The sequence below is a fragment of the Maniola hyperantus genome, chromosome 2 (assembly GCF_902806685.2).
Source record: "Maniola hyperantus chromosome 2, iAphHyp1.2, whole genome shotgun sequence".
Classification (NCBI taxonomy): domain Eukaryota; kingdom Metazoa; phylum Arthropoda; class Insecta; order Lepidoptera; family Nymphalidae; genus Maniola; species Maniola hyperantus.
The window spans coordinates 1823544-1850789 of record NC_048537.1 but is presented as its reverse complement, the minus strand read 5'-3'; the positions used below and the strand labels follow the sequence as shown (position 1 = coordinate 1850789).

Here is a 27246-nt window from a genome sequence, read left to right as displayed (position 1 = left end):
ACAAAAAAACTTAAAGCTAAGTATCCTTATCTAATCCAATTTTTTATACAAAAACTTAAAGCTATCCTTATTTTAGTAATTACTGTACAAATCATGTTCACGTGGAATGTTATTGAATATACCTACACCTACTTTTGAGCCTGATAAAAAGTTGGACAATTCAGCAAGTCTCGCTTGTAGAATTCCTAAACTTTGACAGCAGCCTCAGCTAATGTCAGTTTGAAGTTGACATAGCATGACCATGACATCAGCGACGCCCGCCATAACTTTTGTCTATGGCAAAAGCAGTTGAAGTCGATTGTCGACATTGTCGAATTGTCGAAACGAGAATCGCAAAGGCCCCGCCTATAAATCCTGTAAATATAATTTACTTGGACTTTCGCGATGATGCTTTTATAAAATAGGCTAAATAGGTAATATTTTTCAAATAATTCTTACAGAAATATTGTGTTTTTGGGATCTATTGAGTGAATCGAAAATCATTTAAATCGTCTATCGATTTACCGACCGCAGTTGTAAATGTGAGTTTGTGCGTGTTTTTGCGTCGGTTCGGTCTTTTTAAAGTGTATGCTGAAGGGCTGAGGGTTTACCGTTACTCGCGTTGAGCGTAATAGAAGTTTTTATGTTATAATTGGGCGTTAGTTCGGTGTTATTATTATTACTATTTTTAGTGGGTGTTGTCACTGAGCCTTGGGCTTCATTCGGATTAGGTCATCGAGTGTGGTGAACATGTGTGCCGGAGAAAAGTGTTCTATCATTAAATGAGACTTGTTTGATTTCTTATTAGATCTGTGAGGCAGCAGAGTGGTGGAACAATGGAAACCAGTAAACTTATATGTGTCTTCGCGATTTTATCGCAAGCGGCAGCTTTGCGTAAGTATTCCTCATATATTTTCTGTTTTAGAGCTTCGTATTGAACTTGAATGAACTGTTATCACTTCTTGAGCGTCTTACGATTAAGGGTTCATTCAACTTTTTTTAGCATTTTACTACAAACATGAAAATTAGAATCATCACCTGTGATCTTGGCTTAAGACAGGTTAAGGTTCTAAAATTAAATAAATAAATTAAGGCCATTAGTTAGTGCCTGTCAAAGACTAATAGCACTAATGATTTCTGCATTTAATGAATTGAGTAATGATAAGAAAATCCAACAACTAAAGTAACTTACCTACTTATTGAAGGAATTGGGACAGTTCCTTAGAAACATAACTGATAATTGCTCTAATTTTTCTGTACATTGCCATAAAAAGGCCCTCAATTGATTAGAATTAAATAAATAGGGTAATATGGTTGAAACGACCCCATAGCAATAAAGTATTAGTATAAAATATGCAATCATATTTCTCAACACAACATTTTGAATAAATAAATATATTATTATTATTATTAAAAAAAAAAGTAATGTTTGTTACCCGTGTTAATATACTGAAAGCTTTCGCATGTTTAATTTGCAATTAAACCTTTACCTACTGTGGTTAAAGTGACAGTCTTGATACACCTTTGAGAACATTATGGAGAACTCAGGCATGCAGGTTTCCCCAAGATGATTTCCTTCACTAAGTTAAAACGAAGTGATATTTAATTGCTTCAAATCAAACACATAAAACTCCAGAAAGTTGAGGTGCATGCCTGGGATGAACTCTGGTCTCACCAACTAAGGGGCAAACAGCTACTAAGCTATGGCCTTTTTTTGAGTGCATTCATAAGTAGTACTTTCTAATTGGCTGGTACTGTGGCCTGTGGGCTAAAATATTCAGTTACTAGATGATGCCTGCAACTTCGTCCACATGGATTTAGGTTTTAAAAAACCCCATGGGAACTCTTTGATTTTCCGAGATCAAAAGTAGCCTATGTCACTCTCCAGGTCTTGAACTATGTCCATGCAAAAATCTTGTCGATCCGTTGCTCCGTTGTGGCGTGATTGAAGGACAAACCAACAACCAATAAATCAACAAACCAACAAACAAACGCACTTTCACATTTATAATAAGGGTACTGATGAATTAAATAGACCTATACAAAATTACTGCAAGATTAGTGTAAAAGAATCATCATTGTCACAAATCTAACTGTATAAAAACTAAACTATTCTAATAGCCCCTCCTTGTTTAGTCAAATGGGTAATTAAATCCAAGTGTATGCTATGCGAGAGGCAACTTTATGGCCAAGTGTTTATAGCAATGTTACTGGCATTGACTAGTGCTATCTGTTATCTGCTACCTAACTTGTTTTTATGTACCCAAGTTCTACTGGTTTAGAAAAAGCATGTACTTACTGTAAAACTTGCTTCAATTTTATGCTTGACTAGCTTATTCCCGCGACTTATTCCGCGTGGACTACACAAATTTCAAACCCCTGTTTCACCACTAGGGATTGAATTTTCAAAAATCCTTTATTAGCGGATGTCTTCGTTAAAATAGCTATCTGCATGCCAAAGTTCAGCCTGACCTGTCCAGTAGTTTGAGCTGTGCGTTGATAGATCAGTCAGTCAGCTTTTCATTTTATATATACAAACTTAAGTTTTACAGTAAGTACCTACATGCTTTTTTCTAAACCAGTAGAACTAAGGTACATAAAAACTAGTAAGGTAGCAAATTCAACCCCTAAGGGGGTGAAATAGAGGTTTGAAATTTGTGTTGGCCACGCGGATGAAGTCGCGAGCATAAGCTAGTTACCTATAATACAACATTGACAGTATAATTGTTGGTGCAGTGACGTCGCCGCCGCGGATCGTCAAGCAGCCGACGGTGGAGGAGCTGCTGTTCCAGGTGGCGCAGCCCGGCGAGGTGGACAAGCCCTTCATCATCGAGTGCGAAGCAGAAGGCGAGCCCGCTCCTAAGTAAGTGCACCTTTTATTTTTACGCAGATCTTTTGACATAGTTCTCAAGGTGATAACGTTGAAGTGGAAATGGACAGGTCTTTGAGTGGAGACCGCGTCTCAGCAAACGGAGCGCAGGGCATCCCGCAGCCAGGTGAAGCGAAGATATCTGGAAGATGGCTCGCACCGAATGGATGCGAAAAGCCGACAATTTTTATATAATACCAGAGATGCCCGCGACTTCGTCCGCGTGGATTTGGGTTTTTAAAAATCCCTTGGGAACTCTTTGATTTTCCGGGATAAAAAGTAGCCTATGTCCATCCCTGGGATGCAAGCTATATCTGTTCCAAATTTCATCAAAATCGGTTGAACGGGTGAGTCGTGAAAGGCTAGCAGACAGACAGACACACTTTCGCATTTATAATATTAGTATGGATAAATAAACAAATTTGTAGTTTTTGAGGCCAGAACTTGAACATCCGAAATGTGTCTCAACACCACTTTTGGGACGCATATCGCCTTAAGATGCATTTGTTCTCCAACTTAGATCGGTATGCTAGCTGACATCAAGTTTTGCGACATAATCTTGACCTAATTTATGTAACTCAATCTTAGAAGTATAGGTGTAAACTTGTAAATGTCTAGTCGTGAGAAAACGTAGAATATCAACAAGTTAGTATCAACGTATAAGGGCAACCATAAATTGTTGCTCGAAGTCGGTCGTTAGGTCACCGATAGGGCTGTCTGTGTAAAGAGGTTCCGAGACGGTCAAGCGGCTTGACGTCAAGCCGTAGATTTGTTTTGCTTGATCAAGCTGTTGACACGCCCGTTAAATGGCTTGATCAAGCAATCAGCACTTTTCTCATACACCGAACACTGTCCGAACGTCTCGCGTCAAGCAAAAATATAAAATCGCATCAATCACGCGTCAAGCACGTAAATGCTTGACTCAAGCATCAAGCAAACTTTGTTAACGGTCTAAATGCTTGACTCAAGCAAAAATCTACGTGCTTGAAGTCAAACCGCTTGCCCGTCTCGGAACCTCTTAAAGTCCGTTTTCACATAATCAATTTAACTATAGTCTGTAGTAGTCTTAACTTAACTACTTAGTAATGTTGTTTTATGTCAAATATAAATAACGTCTATAAAGCATAAATTTTAAGTTCTCACTCGCCATTTTAACTCTTATATTGTGTCAACTGTCATGTCAAAAGTACGGTTCGCCTTTAAAATAAGGGCTAAAATCGTACTTTTGACATCATAGTTGACACATAAGAGTTAAAATGGCGAGTGAGTTCTCATTTTGTACCTACGCTTATTTCGTAAATGCTGACAGAGTGGCAGAGCTCTTCATAAACTGTAGTTATGATGAAGTAGTACAGAGAGTGCCTATTTCATAAATCCATTAGCGAGCCAAACATATTCTATTGCCGGGTGAAAAATCGATGTCCACTATTGCGCCCGGATCAGCCAGACGCGTATTTCCGGTAATAAAGCCATCGCAATTTCGTTAATGGCCCGAGATTGGATCCTGAACCGGTATGCTATCGGACATACGAGAGATTGAATAGCAAACGTTATTTTTCGACACTATTACCGTTACGTTTTTTATGCATCGTATATGAAATTTATGATATATAATCTATTTATAACTAGATGATGCCCGCGACTTCGTCCGCGTGGATTTAGGTTTTTTTAATCCTGTGGGAACTCTTTATTTTTCCGGGATCAAAAGTAGCCCATGTCCTTTTCCGGGATGTAAGCTAACTCTGTACCAAATTTCTTCAAAATCGCTTAAACTGTTGGGCCGTGAAAAGCTAGCAGACAGTCAGATAGACAGACACACTTTCGCATTTATAATATTAGTATGGAGTATGGATTTACCATACGTTTTAGTTAGTATTTGTGATCTTTTTGGCTTCATATTTTTTTTTTGTACGTTTGTCAGGTGTTGTTGTGTTTTGTATAACTGTAAACTGTGCGCTATGGTCCCCAATAAAGGATTATTTATTTATTTAAATTAATTTGATGGAGAAGGCTTATTTTTTGTGCACAATACTTGTAAGTACCTACTTTTATAGACACGATAACTAGTGTATTTGGTGTCGATTCAGTTAAAATCTAAATAAGCAAGTAATAAGAAAAGAAAAGTCCCAACTCACTGATTGATACATCATCGCTCAGCCCAAGCCCCTGGACCTATAAAGATGACATTTTGCTCAGAGATTGCCTTTACAGTGTAAAACGAGAGAGCCTTATTTTTAGTTGCGTCATTTTAGTTTATTTTATAGTATAACTAGCGACCCGCTCCGGCTTTGCATGGGTGCAATGTAGATACTAATGTGGTTTCATTGAGGTGTCATTGCATCGGAAACTCTCAAATGAGAGGATTTTTTCCTGACCTAATTCACATTATTTCAATTTCTCTACGGATCTCTAATTTTTTGAGAATTAAACTATAGCTACAAACCTTCCTCTTGAATCACTCTATCTGTTGGTGAAAACCGCATTAAAATCCGTTGCGTAGTTTAAAAGATCTACGCGTTCATACATACAGACAGCGGGAAGCGACTTTATTTTATACTATGTATAGATTTATCTAGCAGAGCTGAAAGCATATTTATGCATTTTATGGAGCATAAGCATAAGCTCACTACAATTCTCCAATGTCGCAATATATTTTATCCGGAATTTCTCTCCAGAGAAATATACTATGCAGTTTTGGTTGGAATTTTGCTTCGCAGCGAGCGCGTTATGAATTGTAAATATCAATCGAGGACATGAATTTTTATTGCGAAATTCGGAAGATGTCTTTGAATCCGTATGTCTGCAATTCAGACGTTTTCTATAATATCTTGTTTATTGCAATTGAGCTCTATCAGTCATCTCTAGTGTGAGTTTATTAATAACTACCCTCAGCATCGCTCGGCGAAAATGTAAATCCGCTTTATTCCCTATCCCGTGGGAATTTCGAAAAATCCGCCCTTATTCCTTGGCTGTATAAATCCATACTACATAGGTACTAATATTATAAATGCGAAGAAAAAAAACATATTTAGCTCGAACCCTATGGTGTGCCTATGGGATCCAATTTATTTTCGCAAACTTACATTCGTATTGATAAAGAGGGTGTTGAACCTTATCCCTCCTCCCCGGTTCGCCGGGCTATGTTTTCCTCAAGCACCTCCGTTATGTAAACAAACTCGTAGTCGGCAAAAAGTATACCGGCTTAACAATTCGGTTAAACTTGCACTGCCTTATTTAATTCAGATTCAGTTTTTCTTTGTATGAAAACCGGTTGTTGCAAGTCGCTCTGTCCAAAAACTAAAGATTCCATTAATTTCCATACATATAGTATATGTATAGCTTATGCTCGCGACTTCGTCCGCGTGGACTGCACAAATTTCAAACCCCTATTTCCTCCCCTTAGGGGTTGAATTTTCAAAAATCCTTTCTTATTGAGTGCCTACGTCATAATAGCTATCTGCAATCTGCATGCCAAATTTCAGCCCGATCCGTCCAGTAGTTTGAGCTGTGCGTTGGTAGATCCATCAGTCAGTCAGTCACCTTTTCCTTTTATATATTTTTTTTTTTTTTTTTATTTTTTTTTTTCTTTATTGGGTTTACCAACAGCTTAGTCATTCACAAATACAGTCACAAAAACAATTTTAACTAAGTAAAATACAATCACAAAATGACAAGCTTATTATAGGCAACCACAGCATGCATAAACTTAACATACATTTCCTAAAGCTAATTAACAAAATTAACAAAATTAAATTACATTACATAAATAATACAGATTAATATAAATAATACATAAATAATACAGATTAATGATTATTATTTACATACAAATATTTGTTGTATGTGTATACTTATTTATTTAATTATTTTTAATTTTTAATCATCACTTCGCACCTATTGCTTAATACTATATCTAGAAATTTTCGCCTAAACTGAGCATAACTATTAGAGAATATGTCTATTTCACTCTGTTGACGCACGCTGTTGTTATAGAGATCAGAGATTCGAGGAATGGCGGAATGTTTACCTAAGTTAGTTCTGCAATACCTGACATATAACAAATTACAAGGGTGCCGCGGATAATTCATGCGTGGTGCTTTAATCGCAAATCTATAAAGCAGTTCAGAACAATCAACTTTGTTATTAAACAGCTTGAACAAGAATGTCATGGCTATTAGATTTCTTCTATCCCCAAGGCTAAGTTTTTTGAAAAAAGCAAGTCTTTGTTCATAGTTGTGAAGGTTTAATCTAAAACGAAAAGAAAGCTGTCGCAAGAACCGTTCCTGGACACGCTCAATTCTTTTGATCTGGACTTTAGTGAACGGTGACCAGATCATACAACAATATTCTAGTCTGCTTCGTACATAGCAGTCAAAAAGTCTTATTATAGTAGTACTTTTCTTAAAGTTTTTGGTACATCTAAGAACAAATCCAAGTGATCTATTTGCCAGGTTCAGGGTTTTGTCAATGTGAGGGATAAAACTCAGTTTACTATCTATAACAACACCTAAGTCACGAATTGAGTCAACTTCGACCAACCGCCTGTCATCAATATAATATGCAGATAATATCTTATTCTTTTTCCGCGTGAATTTAATGTGAAGACATTTGTCAACATTTAGGAACATTTTATTTAACTTACACCATTTACATAGTCTATAAAGATCCTCCTGCAATAATTGTACATCAGCATCCCCTTTTATAATCCGAGTTAATTTTAAGTCATCAGCAAAAAGGCTTACATTGCTGTTATGAAAAATTTCAGTAATATCATTAATGTAAATATTAAAAAAGAGAGGACCCAAGTTGGAACCCTGTGGGACTCCTGATTGGGCGATGAAAACGTTAGATTGATGACCATTGATTACCACCATGGACTTTCTATTCTCAAGATATGATTTACACCACATTAGTAAAGTGCTTGATATACCATACGCACTTAACTTGCTTAATAAAATCCTATGATTGACCTTGTCAAAAGCCTTGGAAAAGTCAGTGTATATGGCATCCATTTGCAGCCCATCATCAATACATTCAGCAATATTTGCAACATGGAGTACAAGATTGCTATTTGTAGAACGTTTGCTCATGAAACCATGCTGCTTAACACTGATATGATTATTTAAATAACTGTACATATGATGATACACCAATGATTCAAAAACCTTTGCCACGGTAGATATAATAGATATTGGTCGATAATTCTTAACTTCTTTCTGTTTGCCAGACTTAAAGACAGGAACTATTCTAGTCTCTTTCCAGGCATCAGGAAACTGCCCTTCATTTAAAGATCTTTTGAAAATCAGAGTGAGAGGTAATGATATCGGCCATGCACAATTAATCAAAAAGATTGGAGGTATATTATCAGGACCAGCGCCCTTACGCTTAGCAAGTCTTTTTAGTTTTTTGAATACAGTTGTTCGGGAAAGTTCAATGGAATCTATTTCATCAAGTAAATTATTTACAAAGCTTTGGTCATTAGTCTCGTCATTGTCAATTTCATATACTGAAGCGAAGTGAGTTGCAAATAAATCACACGCAGTCTTAGTGTCAGTGGCTTTTTTATCATTTAGAATCATGACATGAGGATAAGCACTACTCTTGTTACGGATGTTTTTTAGATAGGTCCAAAAATATTTAGGATTTTTCCCTATTTCATTCTCAATTTTACTTAAGTAATCTTTGTAGCATATTAAAATTAATTTGTCACAATCTTTACGCAGGTACTTAAACTCAACTAGATCCAATGGATTTCTATATTTTTTAACTTTTGCATGACATTTATGTTTTAATTTTAGTAATTTAATCAATTGCGGAGAAAACCACACTGGATGGGTTTTATTTTTGGGCTTATTCAAAGGAACACATTGACGAATAATGTCATGTAGTATGACATAAAACTTGGACACCATGTCATTAACATCCTTACATTCAGAAAATTCCTTAATCCAGGATATACAGTTTAGATCATGAATAACTTTGTCATAATCAGCTTTGAAAAAGTTATAAGTATTTCTGGATTCGTTCTTATTATTGATTTTAACTTCTGGTTGAGGTATTAGAATTTCCAGTGGTGGATGGTAATTGTCAATGTTTCTAATAGGATTATAACATTCACTGACCGTGACATATTCATTTGCTAAAACTAAATCAAGAATTTTATTTTTATGATTATTTATCAGATTATATTGTTTTAATCCATTAAGTGACATAAAATCGATAAGAGAGCTTTTCAGTGTACAACTACTATAATTTGATGGAAGGGCGTCAGTAGTATCAGCAGAGGCAGACCAAATTATTCCACTTAAGTTAAAGTCGCCTACGATCAGTATGGGACAATTTGTGCTATTGAAGATTTTGTTAGTGTTATCTAGAAAATTATCGAGTGAAGTGGTATTGATAGGTGGAGCAAGATAAACACCACAGATATGCAAGGATTTCTTACCATGCTGAGTCAAGAAATCAATAGTGATCCAAATATCCTCACAGTTACTCTCATAATCTAATTCTCGCCGCGAAACTAAATTATTTGCAACAGCAACGAGCACACCTCCTCCAGTTTTCTTATGTCCAGAAAGAGAAGAACTATCTCTGTCTCGTCTGTATACTAGGTATCGATTATCAAATATTTCCCTGTCGAATATACTATTGTTAAGCCAAGTCTCAGTTAATATAATTATATCAAAATTATTGCTTAGTATTTTACAATAGATCTCGTTTGTGCTAGAACGAAGCCCCCTAACATTCTGATAATAACACTTGAGCATCTTATATTTAAAAATAACTTAAAACCTAATTGTCATGCAATGAAATACTTCAACTTATATCTACTTAAGATTATTTAAAGTGTCCATATTCCTAACAAACATATATTCCGCTGTCTCGCTTTTGCGCATGTATATATTTCCACGTTTAATCCATACATATCTATAATTTAGCTCCTTAGCCTTAAGACGTGCAGCAGCATGCAAGGCTTTCTGAGTTGGAGATAGATGTTCCGTTATATAAATTGGTTTCAGTTCCCCGCCCAATCCAATATGGCTGGTATTTAATTTTTCACTGGCACGCTCAGCCTTTCTATTAAAATTAATCGCGGCTGCCAAAAACTCATCACGTACTCTGGGACAACTAAACTTCACAACGACGGATTTAGGTCTATTACTATTTTTATGCATCCTTGCAGTTCTTGTACAAACGTGAACATCAGATTCATTAAGATTGTATTTGATTGTGTTCGCCATCTGGTTAATTACAGAAAGCAAATTCTCATTTCTATGCTCAGGGAGACACTGAATTTCAATATTACTAGCCCGTGAGTGTTGTTCCAATTGTGATAGTCTAGCATTAAGATCATTCAAGCTTGATTGTAATAGTTTATTTTCAGTTTCCAGTATGTTAATGCTCTTAATCTTAAGTTGGATTTCATTCTTTAAATCTTCATGCTGCTGCTCCATGAAGGAAATGGAGTGAGTGACTTGAGAGAGTTGATCCGAGATATCCTTCAATTTAATTCCAAACTGAGACATTATACTTGATTTGAACTCATCCAATATTGCCTTGAACTCCTCCCTGACAATTAGACGTACATCTTCTAGAGTTAAATCATTTGAGACGCTGGTATCACTGTCAGACAATCTGGACTTTTTCCTTTTATTTCGGCTGGTACCACTCTTATTGTTGTCTGCACTATCTTGATTTGATACGACACGCACAGGTGTATTGGCATTGTCTTTGCCAGGACGAGGCCGGTTACATGCAGGACACAGCCAGGAGGACAGAAAGTTAGACGATAAGTCTTTATATTGGTTATTCGACGTCTTGACACAAGCAAAGTGGTACTTATTCATACATGATGAGCATTTAAGTACTTCACTAGTGCCTGACTGAAGAGTGCAACACTCAAACTTATTATTGGAATCAGCCATCGTTTTTAGTTAAGGAGTCTTGTGTCGAAGTTGTAGAATTTTATTCAATAACAAGAGAACATCTAAAATCAGAATAGTCCAGGTAGGTAGGGACTAACGTCAGTCGACACTGATGACATATCCGAGGAGGTTATAACTAGAATTAGCACATTAATCAACGTTGAAAAGTTGTATTGAGAACACTTAAATGACCCGGTTTCACGCTAGGATATTATAGAATTAACACTTTGTAAGTACTGTTGACAATCGTTTATAGTTTTGCGGGATGAAAGTTAGTGTTTTAAGAGGTTTAACTGCCATTTGGCTGCACTACGAAAGTGACGTGAAAACATCCAAATATGCACTTTTTCCTTAGCTTTCATTGTAAACACAGTAAATAAACACTAAGCAGTTGAATTACCACTAAATTACCGTTCAAAACTGCATTAAAACAATAAAATTTAATTAATTATCGTGAGGAAAACAATATGTTGCAATGACAGCTGTCAACGAATATCTGCCCGTCTCTGAAGACAACTGAGAAGTAGTAACTGAGTGAATATACATAATATTTATAGATTATGTATATGCATCCAGCTTACAAATTGTGTTTGTTTAGTAGCTTTCTGAGTCCCAAATTAATGTGCCATTTTCGATTATAAGCCAAGGTACAGTATGAGGCCGAACGTGATGAACATCGGCCGTTAGTACCATTTCATCTTTGTAGAGCGTTGTGTCTGTCACTCATACCCACGGAACAGAAAGAACAGTGGAAGTGCAATTCACCAAAATTACTATAGGAACCGCTGTCGCCAAACTCATACAAATATACCGATAGTCATATATTGCACTACAAAGAAACAAATCATTTGATTTGTCGTTTAAGTTTAGTCAAAACTAGCCTACGTCACAGATTTGGAAACAAACCCTGACGTTTTAGAAATAAGATTTATTTTGCTTTAGCGGAAGAACGTATTTACGAGCTATAATCACACTCACGTCACACTAGATTCAATTGTCCAATTAATTCCGCTACTTGACCATAGATGGCGGTATTCTAAGTGGTAGCAATTATAAACTTAATTACGTTAAACATATGGTTGACATTTGCGTGATCGGTCGATTTTTATTCCTCCTCAGCTAAGGCCGCACCACGTAGCTCAATAAATCTATCGATATCGATAGATACTCGTTATTTTGTTCATTCGCAAAAATAAAATTAAAAAAGGTAATTATAAAATTGAATAAAAGTGCTGGTATGTATGCATACCTTTTACAAGTATGCACAATAAATACTGCAACGTATGAAAATAGTTAAATTTTATTTATTGCCCTTGAAATAAAACATATTTGTTAAGAAACTGGCGTTTCGAAAGTCTTATATTTAATTTTAATAAATGGTGTATGCGAACATTTATGTATATATTTTTCGACTATTGCCTTCATCAAATCGGTAACGTGATTAAACGCAGGAATCTCCGAATCACTTTGTCTTTTTGAAGAACCTGGAGTGACCACATTTATCATTTTGTGGCTGAAACCAAAATTAAATTTTGAGAATAAATCCGTACTAATATTATAAATGCGAAAGTGTGTCTGTCTGTCTGTCTGTCTGTCTGCTAGCTTTTCACGGCTCAACCGTTCAACCGTTTTTGATGAAATTTGGTACAGAGATAGCTTGCATCCCGGGAAAGGACATAGGCTACTTTTTATCCCGGAAAGTTGAAAAGTTCCCACAGGATTTTTAAAAACCTAAATCCACGCGGACGAAGTCGCGGGCATCATCTAGTACCTATATAAAAATGAATAGGAGAAAAATTAATTACTGTGTTTATGAATTAAATTTGATATTTAGTCAGTCAATCTTCATACAAAAATATAACTAAGAGGTGTGTTGTTTTGTATTATAATATCAAGTATTGTCAATACTTACTGAAAGTAATAAAATAAAACAAGGTTACTTACTTGATTAAAAAACTTAACGATTTTCATTGATGGAAGCGCAGTAGGTTTCGTATATCTATATCCTTTATTTGATATTATAAAATCGACTTCTAAAAAAATGTTCAGAGCATAATATCATGCTTGATTTGGTTGGCATCCAATTAACTCTACCCGTTGCATCTATCCGTTTCTCTTTGATGCTTGCATCTTTGGGAAACCTAAAAATATTTTAAATGAAGGTTAGAGGAACTACTGATGTCTATTTAGTGATCAATGCTACGTCTCACTCATTAATAAATTATAATTATTGCGTTACTATTTATTTATATCCTTGTATCGATATCAATCGATAAATTCAATATTCGACTTGGCCACATCACTACTTGAGTAGCGAACACGGAGCGAAGTACTTTCGGAATAGAATCAATCCAAAATAAACTTTATCTTAATTGTTTAAGGTTGATTTTGACTAACCGTTCTATTAAATATTAGTAAATTGAAATAAATTAAGATTTTATAGAAAACAATGAAAATCGTACTTACCGATGATACGAAACACCTCCATTTTTAAGATTTTTTCTCCTACTATCATTTTTACACTCCAAAACGGAACAGTAACATTGCTAGGGCAATATGAATTTGTCGCGAGACTACCAACTCCACGCGATGTTAGAACGCGACTGGGATCAGTTTTACGTAACTACGCTTAATTGTGGCACGCGTGCCACGCCTACTTAGCACTTCCACTGTTTTTTCTGTTCCGTGCTCATACCCATATGACGTTTTGTCGGTCTCAACGACCGAGACAGTGCTCTACAAATCTGCTATCTCCTTCTAAAGGTCGATGTTCATCACTTTTGGCCGCGTACTGTTATCATAACTCAAAATGTTTACATCAAGTTCTTGCGATAAGGATTCACAGATCCGTCGTGACTAAATGTACAGAGATACCTTTAAAGTTTCACTGATCTTCTGAAATATTGCATAAAACATTTGACAAGCCACCACCGACCATACCTTGAGTTCTCTATGAACTCAAGGTATGGTTACGGTTAACCATCTCCACTTTTTAGGGTTCCGTACCTCAAAAGGAAAAACGGAACCCTTATAGGATCACTTTGTTGTCAGTCTGTCTGTCTGTCTGTCGGTCTGTCAGAAAACCTACAGGGTACTTCCCGTTGACCTAGAATCATGAAACTTGGCAGGTAGGTAGGTCTTATAGCAGACATTCGGGGAAAAATCTGAAAACCGTGAATTGGTGGTTACATCACACAAAAAAAATTAAATTGTGGTCATGAACTAATAATTAGTATTTTCATATTTCGAAGTAAGATAACTATATCAAGTAGGGGTATCATATAAAAGGGCTTCACTTGTACATTCTAAAACAATTTTTTATTTATTTTTATCTATCATAGTTTTTGAATTATTGTGCAAAATGTCGAAAAAATAAGACTGCAGTACGGAACCCTCGTTGCGCGAGCCTGACTCGCATTTGGCCGGTTTTTCAAATAGGTACTTTGTACTCTCAAGTTTTAAGGCTTTGGATAACATATTAATAAAAGTCCTTGTGCCTAATGTTATAAGTTATAACATTCGTAATTCTGATACGTATATACATTTTGTGTGTACCATAAATCAGGAAAGGAATATTCTCATAGATGCAATCTCTATAACTCTTGAACCAGATAGTTGAAGAGTTGTAGAGATTGATAGAGAGCACAGCAACCATCAACCCGGCGATTTTAAGTGCATCGTATTGCACTAGTAGGGAGGTACATATTCTGAATGAGGATGAACGAACTTTTTAACGATTCGCAAAGCAGTTTTCTATTTGAACAAAATTATGGTGCAAACTGAAGGAGCCTCGTCGGCGTTAAGTATTTGTTTTAATTCAGAATAGCCGTTTCCACGTGCCAGACGTATGGCATTAGCATGCCCAAGCTGATCCAAAATGCAACTTTATAAGCTACTTTTTAAACTGGAAAATTCGATTTTTGATCAATGCCACAGCCCTTTTCGTCTCACTATCAATTATTATTAGCACCAGTTTGCGCTTGAAGTTTTTGTAAAGATAGTTCTTGGTTAAGAAAACGCGTTTTGCAGTTACTTGTACTTACTGAAAATTCTATTGCAACAACGAATTCCGTTGATAAGCTAAGCTCCATGTTGTATGATTTTACTGGTATTTGTCATTGCCATTAGTACCATGTGTTTTATATGAAGACAAATGACAGCTAAGATATGAGTGGCCACTCCAACTTTCTCATCCAACTGTTCATTGTACGTAAAATAGTCAGTCCAAAGTGTGGGTGGACAGACTTCCGAGACGAAGGAACGGCTGTATCAGTAGGTACTCTTATTATAAATGCGAAAGTGTGTTTGTTTGTTGGTTTGTCCTTCAATCACGTCGCAACGGTGCAATGGATTGACGAGATTATTTGCATGGGTATAGATAAAGACCTGGAGAGTGACATAGGCTTTTTTTATCCGGGAAAATCAAAGAGTTCCCATGGGATTTTTAAAAACCTAAGTCCACGCGGACAAAATCGCGGGCATCAGCTAGTAGTTTATGTTTGACCTTATTAATCAAATCATAACCGTGTTCGATTTCGGTATGAGTCCACCATCTAGGATCTAATTTTCTATTATTGTACACCGTCTCGCGGACCAATGAAATGGAAATGACCAATTGGCATTTATGAACGGCAAAGATGCCAAGGAGACTACTTGATTTAATTTTCTTGTCTCTAATTGGATCCTTTGAATTTGTTAAGGGATCTCTTAAGGACTGTTTAGAATATGCGACGTGGGAGGGATCCATAAAGTTTGACGTAGGCGTAGACGTTCAAAGCTTATAAAGTTTTGTGAAACGGTCAAATTGAGTTATCGTTTCAATATTTCCCGAGGTTTGACCCATTTCCCTAAGGGATATGATCACATCCCGGTTTATACAATTCCCTTGCGACGTAGTTACGGAATAATTTTCTGGTTTAAAAATCTTCAGCAATCGATCTTACTATATTTACATTGTTTTATCATCTAGGTGAGTATTTTTTGAGAATAATAAACTCTTGAAACCTAAACCTAACGAGTGTGTGATTTGTCTAAAGAAAGGACTATATTCCTTTTACACCAGACAGTGTAAGCCAGTTTTAAACCATGCCAGTTGAGAGGCTCGATTGTTGAAGGTTCAAGTGTTTAATTAACATTTAAAGCGGCGCAATGCAGGATAACTCGTCTGTTCCCTGTGCAAACCCGCCGCTCTCCACACAAGGGTTTTATCCTGCAAATTTATGCACGAAAGTTTAATCGCGCGTTTTCTATTCAGCGCACTTCAGCCGAAACTTTGAGATTTGTTCTGTGTGGGAAATTTTATTCGATTTTGTTTTTTACCCATATATCTGCGTGCCTAACAATGTTAACAACTTTTACCATGCGGCGGTTTCCATTTACGCATCTAAAAATATCTATCAGTTTTCATTTTAAAGCTAAAAAGCGGCAAGCCATTCTAAAAATATTTCCCTCTACAGACACATTAATAAATATCGACTTATTCTTTTTTTAATAGCTTTTTGAAAATATCCCACCTCTCGCATTTAATTATCTTAATGCGGTGCTCATCATTAGAACATGAAGTAGATTTCTTTTATTTCTTAATAATTCTAGAACGTAGTCCCAACGAAAATGCTGGATCTCTTTCATAATCGAAATTAATTTTAATCGCAGTAAGCAGTGACTAAATAATCGCGATCTACGGCAGTCTGCAACAAGTTACCAGCACGACTAGTTCCCACTGCCACGACAGTTGACACAATAGTTTCCGCAGTGACAGTGTTCTTATTGCTAGACAGCGTTGCAGCAGCGTTGCGGCGTCCTGCAGTCCTTTGTCGCAATCTGTCTCATTTAGAACTGAACGCTGAACAGTTTCTCTTTGAGTCTGTCAACCGAAATTCCCTCCGCTACGCAACTGCCTTTGTTCTCGTAGTACTGAATTTAGGTTTTTATTAATCGTCGTTCATTTTTAAACGGATTGGCGGGATATTTTGTAATCTTTACTAAATTTTTGAGTGCTAGCCTTTTGCCGGGGAAATTTATTTCAGCCTCTTTTGGTCTGCATTGGGAACCAATGGTTATCAAAATATTACTAGCATATTATAATAATATGGACATAGCGTTTCAAAACCTGAAAGTGGCCTGTAAAGTAGGTCTCAAATATCAGATGCCATTAATTTAGGAAGATCGAGTTGCTTGCAATTTGTCCGTTATTTAAAACGACCTAATTTTACTGGTACCAGGCAATCATGAAATTTTAGAGTTTCAGATTTTTCATTCTCAGGATTTCTCCGACCTGCGTAAAATTTTAAATCTAAATAACCAGATACCTCCCATCTGCCCTGCCGCATTAAAACGTTTCCACACTATATTGCAACATATGCTCCCGTCGTAAAATTCCCTCGTGCCCTGTACTGCCAGGTCGCGGTGTAATTATAATTAAATGTATCCTCTACTGAAATAGACCCGGAGAGCAAATCAAATAGCCGCGTGTATTAATGTCATAAAAGTGTCATAAAGTCCATACCTTCAGGTATCCTATGCCTGAAGGTATGTACTTCTGGCTACTCGTTTACCTACGTTAGATCGATTCATCATCATCAATCGATAGAGATCCACCGCCAGACATAGGTCTCTTGTAGAGACTTTCACACGCCACGGTTTTGCGCCTGACTCCAGCGGCAAAAGACAAGGTGCTAGAATGGAGAGTTTCAATTCTGTAATCAAATATCGGGCGTGATTTTACGAGAATCTACAAGTTCATACATAGTGTAGTGGATATATCCCTGATTGCTTCTTGGTATGCATTTCCTGTGTACTGTGATAGCCTAGTAAGCTGTGATTGCCTAATGGTTAGGACGTCCGCCTTCTAATCGGAGGTCGGGGGTTCGATCCCGGGCACGCATCTCTAAATTTACGGAGTTATGTGCGTTTTAAATAATTAAATATCACTTGCTTTAACGGTGAAGGAAACATTGTGAGGGAACCTGCATGCCTGAGAGTTCTCCATAATGTTCTCAAAGGTGTGTGAAGTCTACCAATCCGCACATGGCCAGCGTGGTAGACTATGGCCAAAACCCTTCTGGCATTTCCAATATACTCCACACTCCATAGGTGTAGTTATTGGGTGATTTGCGAATGCAAGCCACGTATTTCCACCCCCCGGTCACGTGCATTGGGGACAGCGAGTTAATGAAGCTTCCACGTCGAGGTGCAAATACCTGCCTACCAATGTGATACGAGTAATTAAGTCCCACTCATGGAATGGAATGAATAGGACTCTTGATGCCAAACCTAATCTAATTAAATTGTGTGAATGAATGGTTATGCACAAGAAAATCTAGGATAATCTTAACCATAATTATGATTGTCGCACTATCCGTTCTTCCATCTCTATATATAAAAACTAGCTGATCCCCGCGGCTTCGCCCGCGTAGATTTAGGTTTTTAAAGATCCCGTATAGCCTATGTCACTCAGGAATAATGTAGCTTTCTACTGGTGAAAGAATTTTTAAAATCGGTTCAGTAGTTCTAAAGATTACCCCCTACAAACAAACTTAACGACATTACCTCTTTATATATAATATTAAAGATCCCGTATAGCCTATGTCACTCAGGAATAATGTAGCTTTCTACTGGTGAAAGAATTTTTAAAATCGGTTCAGTAGTTCTAAAGATTACCCCCTACAAACAAACTTAACGACATTACCTCTTTATATATAATATTAAAGATCCCGTATAGCCTATGTCACTCAGGAATAATGTAGCTTTCTACTGGTGAAAGAATTTTTAAAATCGGTTCAGTAGTTCTAAAGATTACCCCCTACAAACAAACTTAACGACATTACCTCTTTATATAATACAACGGGCCGTGCAGCAGAAATCGTAATATTTTAATTTCGCCATAACTTCAAAACCAAACGTCCAATTTTAATCATTCAAAGACCAAATATTATCTCCATAAACTGTTCTTAGTGATGAAATCATTTATTTTGATAAGGATTAATAGCATGAGTAAAATAAACGCGTTTAAATGTAGTCCAAAAAAAATTCAAGATTTTTAAATAAAAAAATGGTTGCTGTGCCTCACTCGACATAGATGGGTATAGTGTGTCGCGGACTTTTTTGTAGATATTTATAAGATCTACAATTAATTAGAACATTTTATGGTTCTATCTTTTATAGTTTAGGCAGCGTACGCAAAATAAGTAACTTTTCTGGTTGATTTTTTACACCTTGTGTCCGAAAAACCCAAATATCTTACGGAACCCTATTTTTTTCCAAAATAAAATATAGCCTATGTTACTCGTGAATAATGTAGCTTTCGAATGGTGAAAGAATTTTTAAAATCGGTCCAGTAGCTTTTGAGCCTATTCAGTACAAACAAACAAACAAACAAACAAACAAACAAACAAACAAACAAACAAACAAACAAAGTTTTCCTCTTTATAATATTAGTGTAGATACAACGGGCCGTGCAGCAGAAATCGTAATATTTTAATTTCGCCATAACTTCAAAACCAAACGTCCAATTTTAATCATTCAAAGACCAAATATTATCTCCATAAACTGTTCTTAGTGATGAAATCATTTATTTTGATAAGGATTAATAGCATGAGTAAAATAAACGCGTTTAAATGTAGTCCAAAAAAAATTCAAGATTTTTAAATAAAAAAATGGTTGCTGTGCCTCACTCGACATAGATGGGTATAGTGTGTCGCGGACTTTTTTGTAGATATTTATAAGATCTACAATTAATTAGAACATTTTATGGTTCTATCTTTTATAGTTTAGGCAGCGTACGCAAAATAAGTAACTTTTCTGGTTGATTTTTTACACCTTGTGTCCGAAAAACCCAAATATCTTACGGAACCCTATTTTTTTCCAAAATAAAATATAGCCTATGTTACTCGTGGATAATGTAGCTTTCGAATGGTGAAAGAATTTTTAAAATCGGTCCAGTAGTTTTTGAGCCTATTCAGTACAATCAAACAAACAAACAACAAACAAACAAACAAACAAAGTTTTCCTCTTTATAATATTAGTGTAGACAACGGGCCGTGCAGCAGAAATCGTAATATTTTAATTTCGCCATAACTTCAAAACCAAACGTCCAATTTTAATCATTCAAAGACCAAATATTATCTCCATAAACTGTTCTTAGTGATGAAATCATTTATTTTGATAAGGATTAATAGCATGAGTAAAATAAACGCGTTTAAATGTAGTCCAAAAAAAATTCAAGATTTTTAAATAAAAAAATGGTTGCTGTGCCTCACTCGACATAGATGGGTATAGTGTGTCGCGGACTTTTTTGTAGATATTTATAAGATCTACAATTAATTAGAACATTTTATGGTTCTATCTTTTATAGTTTAGGCAGCGTACGCAAAATAAGTAACTTTTCTGGTTGATTTTTTACACCTTGTGTCCGAAAAACCCAAATATCTTACGGAACCCTATTTTTTTCCAAAATAAAATATAGCCTATGTTACTCGTGAATAATGTAGCTTTCGAATGGTGAAAGAATTTTTAAAATCGGTCCAGTAGTTTTTGAGCCTATTCAGTACAAACAAACAAACAAACAAACAAACAAACAAACAAACAAACAAACAAACAAAGTTTTCCTCTTTATAATATTAGTGTAGATACAACGGGCCGTGCAGCAGAAATCGTAATATTTTAATTTCGCCATAACTTCAAAACCAAACGTCCAATTTTAATCATTCAAAGACCAAATATTATCTCCATAAACTGTTCTTAGTGATGAAATCATTTATTTTGATAAGGATTAATAGCATGAGTAAAATAAACGCGTTTAAATGTAGTCCAAAAAAAATTCAAGATTTTTAAATAAAAAAATGGTTCCTGTGCCTCACTCGACATAGATGGGTATAGTGTGTCGCGGACTTTTTTGTAGATATTTATAAGATCTACAATTAATTAGAACATTTTATGGTTCTATCTTTTATAGTTTAGGCAGCGTACGCAAAATAAGTAACTTTTCTGGTTGATTTTTTACACCTTGTGTCCGAAAAACCCAAATATCTTACGGAACCCTATTTTTTTCCAAAATAAAATATAGCCTATGTTACTCGTGGATAATGTAGCTTTCGAATGGTGAAAGAATTTTTAAAATCGGTCCAGTAGTTTTTGAGCCTATTCAGTACAATCAAACAAACAAACAAACAAACAAACAAACAAACAAACAAACAAACAAAGTTTTCCTCTTTATAATATTAGTGTAGATGAATCGCTGAATGTGTTGCTGATCGCAAATCTCGAGACCAGCTGAACCGATTTCGCTAATTCTTTTGTCATAATATTCCTTGAAGTACGAGGATCTTACGGAGAGAAAGATTAAAAAAAAACCTGAAAAAAAATCGACTGTTAGGCGCGGCCGGTACGAAGTTCGCGGGGGCAGCTAGTAATACTATATTATAACTAGCTTATGTCCGCGACTTCGTTCGCGTGGACTACACAAATTTCGAACCCCTATTTCACCCCCTTAGGGGTTGAATTTTCAAAAATCCTTTCTTAGCGGATGCCTACGTCATAATAGCTAGCTGCATGGGATTTTCAGCCCGATCCGTCCAGTAGTTTGAGCTGTGCGTTGATAGATCAGTCAGTCAGTCAGTCAGTCACCTTTTCGTTTTATATATTTAGAAGAAGAAGAAGAAGATATAGCAATATCCGTTATTAATAATAATAATGAAGTGTGTCTGTCAATCTGTTACCCTATCACAGTTCAACCACTGAACAGATCTGGCGGAGGCTTCGGCCATGGCTGGTTACCATCCGTACCGGCCGCACCGTACCATACCGGCAAAGCCTTGCCGCCAAACGATTTATCGTTCCGGTAGGATGTCGTGTAGAAATCAATAATATACGTCTTTTTAAACCTGTAGCTATGCGGATGAAGTCACAGGTAAAAGCTAGACTATAGCGGACTTGAAGAAAGTTTGAAGTTAGGTTCAATAGCTTTTCATTACATTTGTCATTAGAAACATTGAAAGTCATGGCTTCGATCGGTGCGGCTCGGTGCAGCCTCGCCTCGATGACCTCATTCGATACAGGTTGTGTTCCGAGAATCGTTTGATGCAAAATCGTTATTTGGAGGCGTCAAGCGTTAAAACTCGTAACGTATGCGCCTGCAGCATATATGATTATGCATGTATTTTTGCTCGCACTACCTTTTACGGTCATGTTTGGGTCTTCGGGTCGGTCGTCTCCGATATGGTTATAACTTATAAGAATCACGTACAATCTATAATAGCTTTAAGGTTCGTACGCACCTGAGCGGCGCGGCGCGGCGCTTCAGCGAGCTGCACGTCGCGGCACAGAGCGTCAAAATATCATTTCTATAATTTTGTATGGCGCATATCGCACTAGAGCGGCGCTGCACAGCGCTTCACCGCGCGTTGCCGCGCGGCACGGCTGGAGAGAATATTTTGAAGCGCAGCGAAGCGACGCGCAGTGCAGTGACGCTAGTGCGACATACCCAGCGGCGCGGCACGGCGCTTCGCGCTCGTACGCGAACGGGTATTAAGTGACGCGAGGTGCCGCGTACTGAAGTTGTAGTGCGGTAGGCACCGTCGAGCGGCCTGAGGTGACGCGTTCTGCAGTCGGACTGAAGCGCCGCGCCGCGCCGCTCAGGTGCGTACGAACCTTTACGGGTAGTGAACATACGTGACCATAGGTCATGCTCGCATCACTTGCTCTACTAAGGTAAACTCAATAGTTTTTTTGAAGTATGAACTTTTTTTTTTAAATGAACATATTTACAACTAGCTGATCCCCGCGGCTTCGCCCGCGTGGATTTAGGTTTTTAAAAATCCCGTGGGAACGTTTGATTTTCCAGGACAAAAGTAGCCTATCCATAGTAGCCCTTTCTCGAGATGCAAGATTTTAAAAATTCAAAAATTGTAGGGCTCCCTTACTTTTCACCACGTAATATATAAAAGGATATCTACAAAAGGTATTAATCTTTGTGGGGTTCCTTTTTGAACGAGAAAACCTGCGGGCTGTGTACGAGCGCAGGGCCAATATAATTAAGGATGTTAGGACTCGTCCCTTTACCCCATGTTAGTAAGCCTCAGGCAAATTCGACGGTGTAAAATGTCCAAAGTAACTACAAAGTACTAACGAATTCAAATTAGGTATCTGTTGATTTTAGTTTAAGTGGGTGTCGTCATCACTACCAATATTATAAATGCGGAAGTGTGTTTGTTTGTAGGTTTGTTGGTTTGTCCTTCAAATGAAATGAAAAATTCTAGGGCTCAATCCTTTACTTTTCACTACGTGAGTTATAAAAGGCTATCTATAAAAGGTATCGTTGTGGGGTTCCTTTTTGAACGAGAAAACCTGCGGGCTAAGTACGTAGGTAAGGTAATCTACATATAGTAATATTATAAATACGAAAGTGTGTCTGTCTGTCTGTCTGCTAGCTTTCCACGGCCCAACGGATTAACCGATTTTGATGAAATTTGGTACAGAGGTAGCTTACACCCCGGGGAAGGGCATACTTCTTATCCCGGAAAATCAAAGAGTTCGGACGAAGGGCATCAGCTAGTTACGAAATAAATTAATCTTTCTTTCTGTCTGTACTCATAGATTTATCTGCGAAATGGGAATAAAAATTGTGATCTCTACCTAAAGATATTCCACGTGCAAAATGTATTTTATAAAGTTTTTAAATAGAGGCTCTAAATTTTTAATTAGAACATCCGTGCTATCCGTGCTGAAAGATATTAAAACTTTCAGCAAATTAGACATGGTAACATTAACCAGTCCGCAGTCGGACCAACAAATTCCTAAAAGGCCGGCAACGCATCGGCGGCTCCTCTGGTGCTGCAAATGTTCATGGGCGGCGGTAATCACTTAACATCAGGTGACCCGCCTGCTCGTTTGCTCGCTATATCTATTAAAAAAAAAAAAAAAAAAAAAAAAGTCGGGCCACTCGGGACGCGAGAGACCACAAACTTTGCGACGTACCCTGTACGACGTACGTAGGGTTGCCAACCGTACTCTAAAATAGAGTATTGTACTCTATATCATGTGGGCGTACTCTATAATCTATAACACTAAGAGCGGGGGCACACGATGCGTTGAGGCGGCGGTGCGGAGCCGGGGCGGTGTCGCTGCGTCGTCTTACATAGAAATATCTGTGATAAAGATGGGCGTTATTGGCTATTTCTGGCAACGGTTATCCAACAGTTATTTAGTTTCAATACCGATATCGATAACCGTTGCCTGTACGTAGACCGTCAGAATCTGCAATTTATATGGAAGTCGTCGTGTGTACGCGCCATATAATTGCAATTGAGTTATTTATGGTTATTATCTACAAACCAGTATCAATACGATTGTGTCAGGAGTCCGTGACAGCCGACGGGATGACGAGATGAGTGATGTCATACGCAACTATTACAGTCTCGTTACAAAGGTCAGGGCCGACCTGACCCAGAGGATATTAACTCCATTGATGTGTGACATTGTTTCATTCATTTCGCTAAATGACACAAATATTTTGATGAGTGTGACATATTTTATACAACTTGAGGAGGAATATTTGATGTTTACATTTCGTGATCAAATCAGAAATGAGGAGATCCGTAGGAGAACTAGAGTAACCGACATAGCTCAACGGGTTGTAAAGTTGAAGTGGCAATAGGCAGGGCACATAGTTCGTAAAACCGATAGACGTTGGGGTCCTTAGGTGCTAGAATGGCGACCTCGCACCGGAAGACGCAGTGTTGGAAGACCCCCCACCCCCAGGCCCCAGACTAGGTGGACGGACGACATCCAACGAGTCGCAGGGAGCCGCTGGATTCAGGCGGCAAGACCGTGGCGTGTGGAAGTCCCTACAAGAGACCTATGTCCAGCATCCAGTCCAGTCTATCGGTTGATGATGATGATGATGATAATGACATTTCAAGGTCTTTGAATATTATGCATCTTTAGTTATTTGTTCTACTCTCTGCTGCCTGCTGTGTCTGAAAACAACGAAAAGAATCCGAGTTCCTGTTAGTTTCAGCATTTAACTAATCTAGTTCGTTGTAGCCTAGACTAGGTCTAGTGGAATGACCTTATTTTCACTCGGCGTTGAATTACGCTACAATTATACTTGCATGGAAATAGAAAGCGTCTGTTGTTGGCTACTTTGGAAATGTTATTTCAAATGTGGCGAGATCATTTTGGTATTTAAAAAAGAACTACTGAATATGTATTTTTATAATTTTTATAATAGTGTTACATACACTCCAAAGGAAATTACTAAATATTTTTAATTACATATCGAAAATTGCGTAACCGGCAGGAATCGAACCTGCATCTTCTGGGTTCGCGCCCAATGCCTTGACCACTCGGCCACGGTTTCGCTTACTGCCAGTGACGAAATTTGTTATACGTATGTTCACTCAGTACTGAAGCGACTGTTTAATGTCATCTAGTCACAAATTTTCTTTCAAGAAAGGATTTTTGAAAATTCAACTCCTAAGGGGCTGAAATAGGGGTTTGAAATTTGAGTAGTCCACGCGGACGAAGTCGCGAGCATAAGCTAGTTAATAATAAATGGCAAGAAAGGCTGAAAGACGCAGTGGTTAAAAGGCTTGGCCTCCTATTCTAGGAGCAATTAAAAAACGGCCAAGTACGAATCAACCTCGCGCACTGAAGGTCCCGTAGTACAGTCGTATTTTATCGACATTTTGCACGATAATTCAAAAACTATAATGCATAAAATAAATAAAAATCTGTTTTAGAATGCACAGGTGACCCATTGTAGCTACACTGTTTATGTTAGATTTTAAGGCGTAAGGATTGTAAATGGTTATTGTGTTTAATTGTGTTGGATCATTTTCTATTTGGCTTCTGGAGCGAGCTTGGATGGCTGGAGTGAAGACTTCGGCGGGGAGGGGCAATGCACGCACAACAGACGGAAACGTTTAAGTGCGGAAACCAGCCCAGAGCGAAGAAGAAGAAGAAGATGTGTTGGATCAGCGAATAAATCTATTTCTATTCTATTCTATTCTAAAACATTCGTGAGGGAACCTGCATTCCTGAGAGTTCTCTATCATGTTCTCAAAGGTGTGTGAAGTCTGCCAATCCGCACTAGCGTGATGAATTATGACCTGAACTCTTCTCATTTTGAGACTCCTCTCGAGGTACGATGTTATGCCCATCGCATATGCCCATGAGATGATGACGATGATGAATCACTTATTCTATATTAAGATAAACCTCTGAAATTTCGAGTCTAAATGAATGAAATCACTAAACCAAAAGAAAACACCTAAGGCTTTTAATAAAAGGATCACAATATTTCTTTCAAATCATTGCCCTACTTCAAAAGACGTGTAATTTGACACTATTATAGCCTGGGAGCACCCTGGAAGGGTTGTCAAAGAAACGCTTTCAAGCTTCAAGCGGTATACTTATTTTGATGGAAGGTTCTATAGAGTATGGTAAACGCTTTCATTTTTCGTTTCCTTACTTAAGACTAAGAGCCTCCGCAGGCGCGCTCCTGGGGGCTTACTACTTGGAAAGGCTTAAATTACTTGTGTGTATAAGCTTGCAGTCCATTGCCCTTTCTGAGCTAAACGATGAAAAACTCAAACTCATACTCATAGGGTACCTAAGAGTTATATATACGCATCATAACTCTTAGGTACTCTATTTCAAGTTTTATCATCCTTTCCAATTAGGTTGTGGGTCTTAAAAGTTTTCTTGTGCAATGATATAACAGTTTGTACAAGAATCTTCTAAATATATAAAAGGAAAAGGTGACTGACTGACTGACTGATCTATCAACGCACAGCTCAAACTACTGGACGGATCGGACGTATATACACGCCCCATGGATCATGTTTAGGCCCCATGATAAGCCTCAGAGCTATTTTTGTTGTTAATAATTCAACCCAAACTAGAACATGATAGTTATTCTTAAACGGTGTTAAATTGCCTGTTATTCTGTTTTCACAAGTTTCCAACGCTTTCATAACTCGTATAGTCTGTTGTTATTATAACTAGAACAAAACAACGAACCGACTCATCTCGCACTCTATTTTTGATTATTTTCGTTGCCTAGTAAAGTTTTTTTTTAATTTATAGACTAGCGCTTGGCTGCAATCGGACTTGCTAGCAAGTAATGATGCAGCCTAAGATGGAACGCGCTTGCCTCTAGTCATCTTTTCCTTTTATACATATATTTAGATGTGCGGTAAATCAGGTTTGTCTAATAGAGTCAGTTCATCACAAACTTAATGGACGTCACCAAAACCACTATCATCAGTAATGACTAAAACTGCATAACAAACACCTTCAGGAATTATGAGGAAAAAGCTATCAAAAAGACTCAAGATTAAAATGAAGACGTCAATACGATCTCCAATTCTTCATAAGCACCTCCAGAAATAAATACGAATTCGTCACCAAAACTATGTGTATCAGAAATGACGCAAGTTACTAAAACTGCATCACAAGTATTTTCAATACGGT

General features: G+C 37.3%; 2 protein-coding genes and 1 long non-coding RNA gene across 5 annotated transcripts in view; 1 reads left to right on the top strand and 2 right to left on the bottom strand.

The window, feature by feature from the left end:
- Positions 1–27246, bottom strand: part of LOC138403831 (uncharacterized) — a 227726-nt gene that overhangs the window by 30709 nt on the left and 169771 nt on the right. The gene's annotated exons all lie outside the window — the stretch shown is intronic.
- The window catches only part of Nrg (Neuroglian), an 87363-nt gene continuing 60399 nt past the window's right edge, over positions 283–27246 (top strand). For all 3 annotated transcript variants that reach the window (XR_011237905.1, XR_011237907.1, XM_069505231.1), the window contains exons 1-3: positions 283–413; positions 788–873; positions 2716–2842. Coding sequence is in view for 1 of the 3 variants with exons in the window: in XM_069505231.1 (XP_069361332.1) it covers positions 816–873; positions 2716–2842 (185 nt within the window). In the remaining 2 variants the exon portion in view is untranslated. The remainder of the gene's footprint in view (positions 414–787; positions 874–2715; positions 2843–27246) is intronic.
- On the bottom strand, positions 9676–10695 carry LOC138403586 (uncharacterized). The gene has a single exon (XM_069504761.1). It carries the CDS (start codon positions 10693–10695, stop codon positions 9676–9678), a length of 1020 nt encoding a protein of 339 aa, XP_069360862.1.

Bases quoted from the DNA above. Each gene is read 5' to 3' on its own strand.
- LOC138403586 (XM_069504761.1), bottom strand. From the start codon at position 10,695: ATGAATAAGTACCACTTTGCTTGTGTCAAGACGTCGAATAACCAATAT.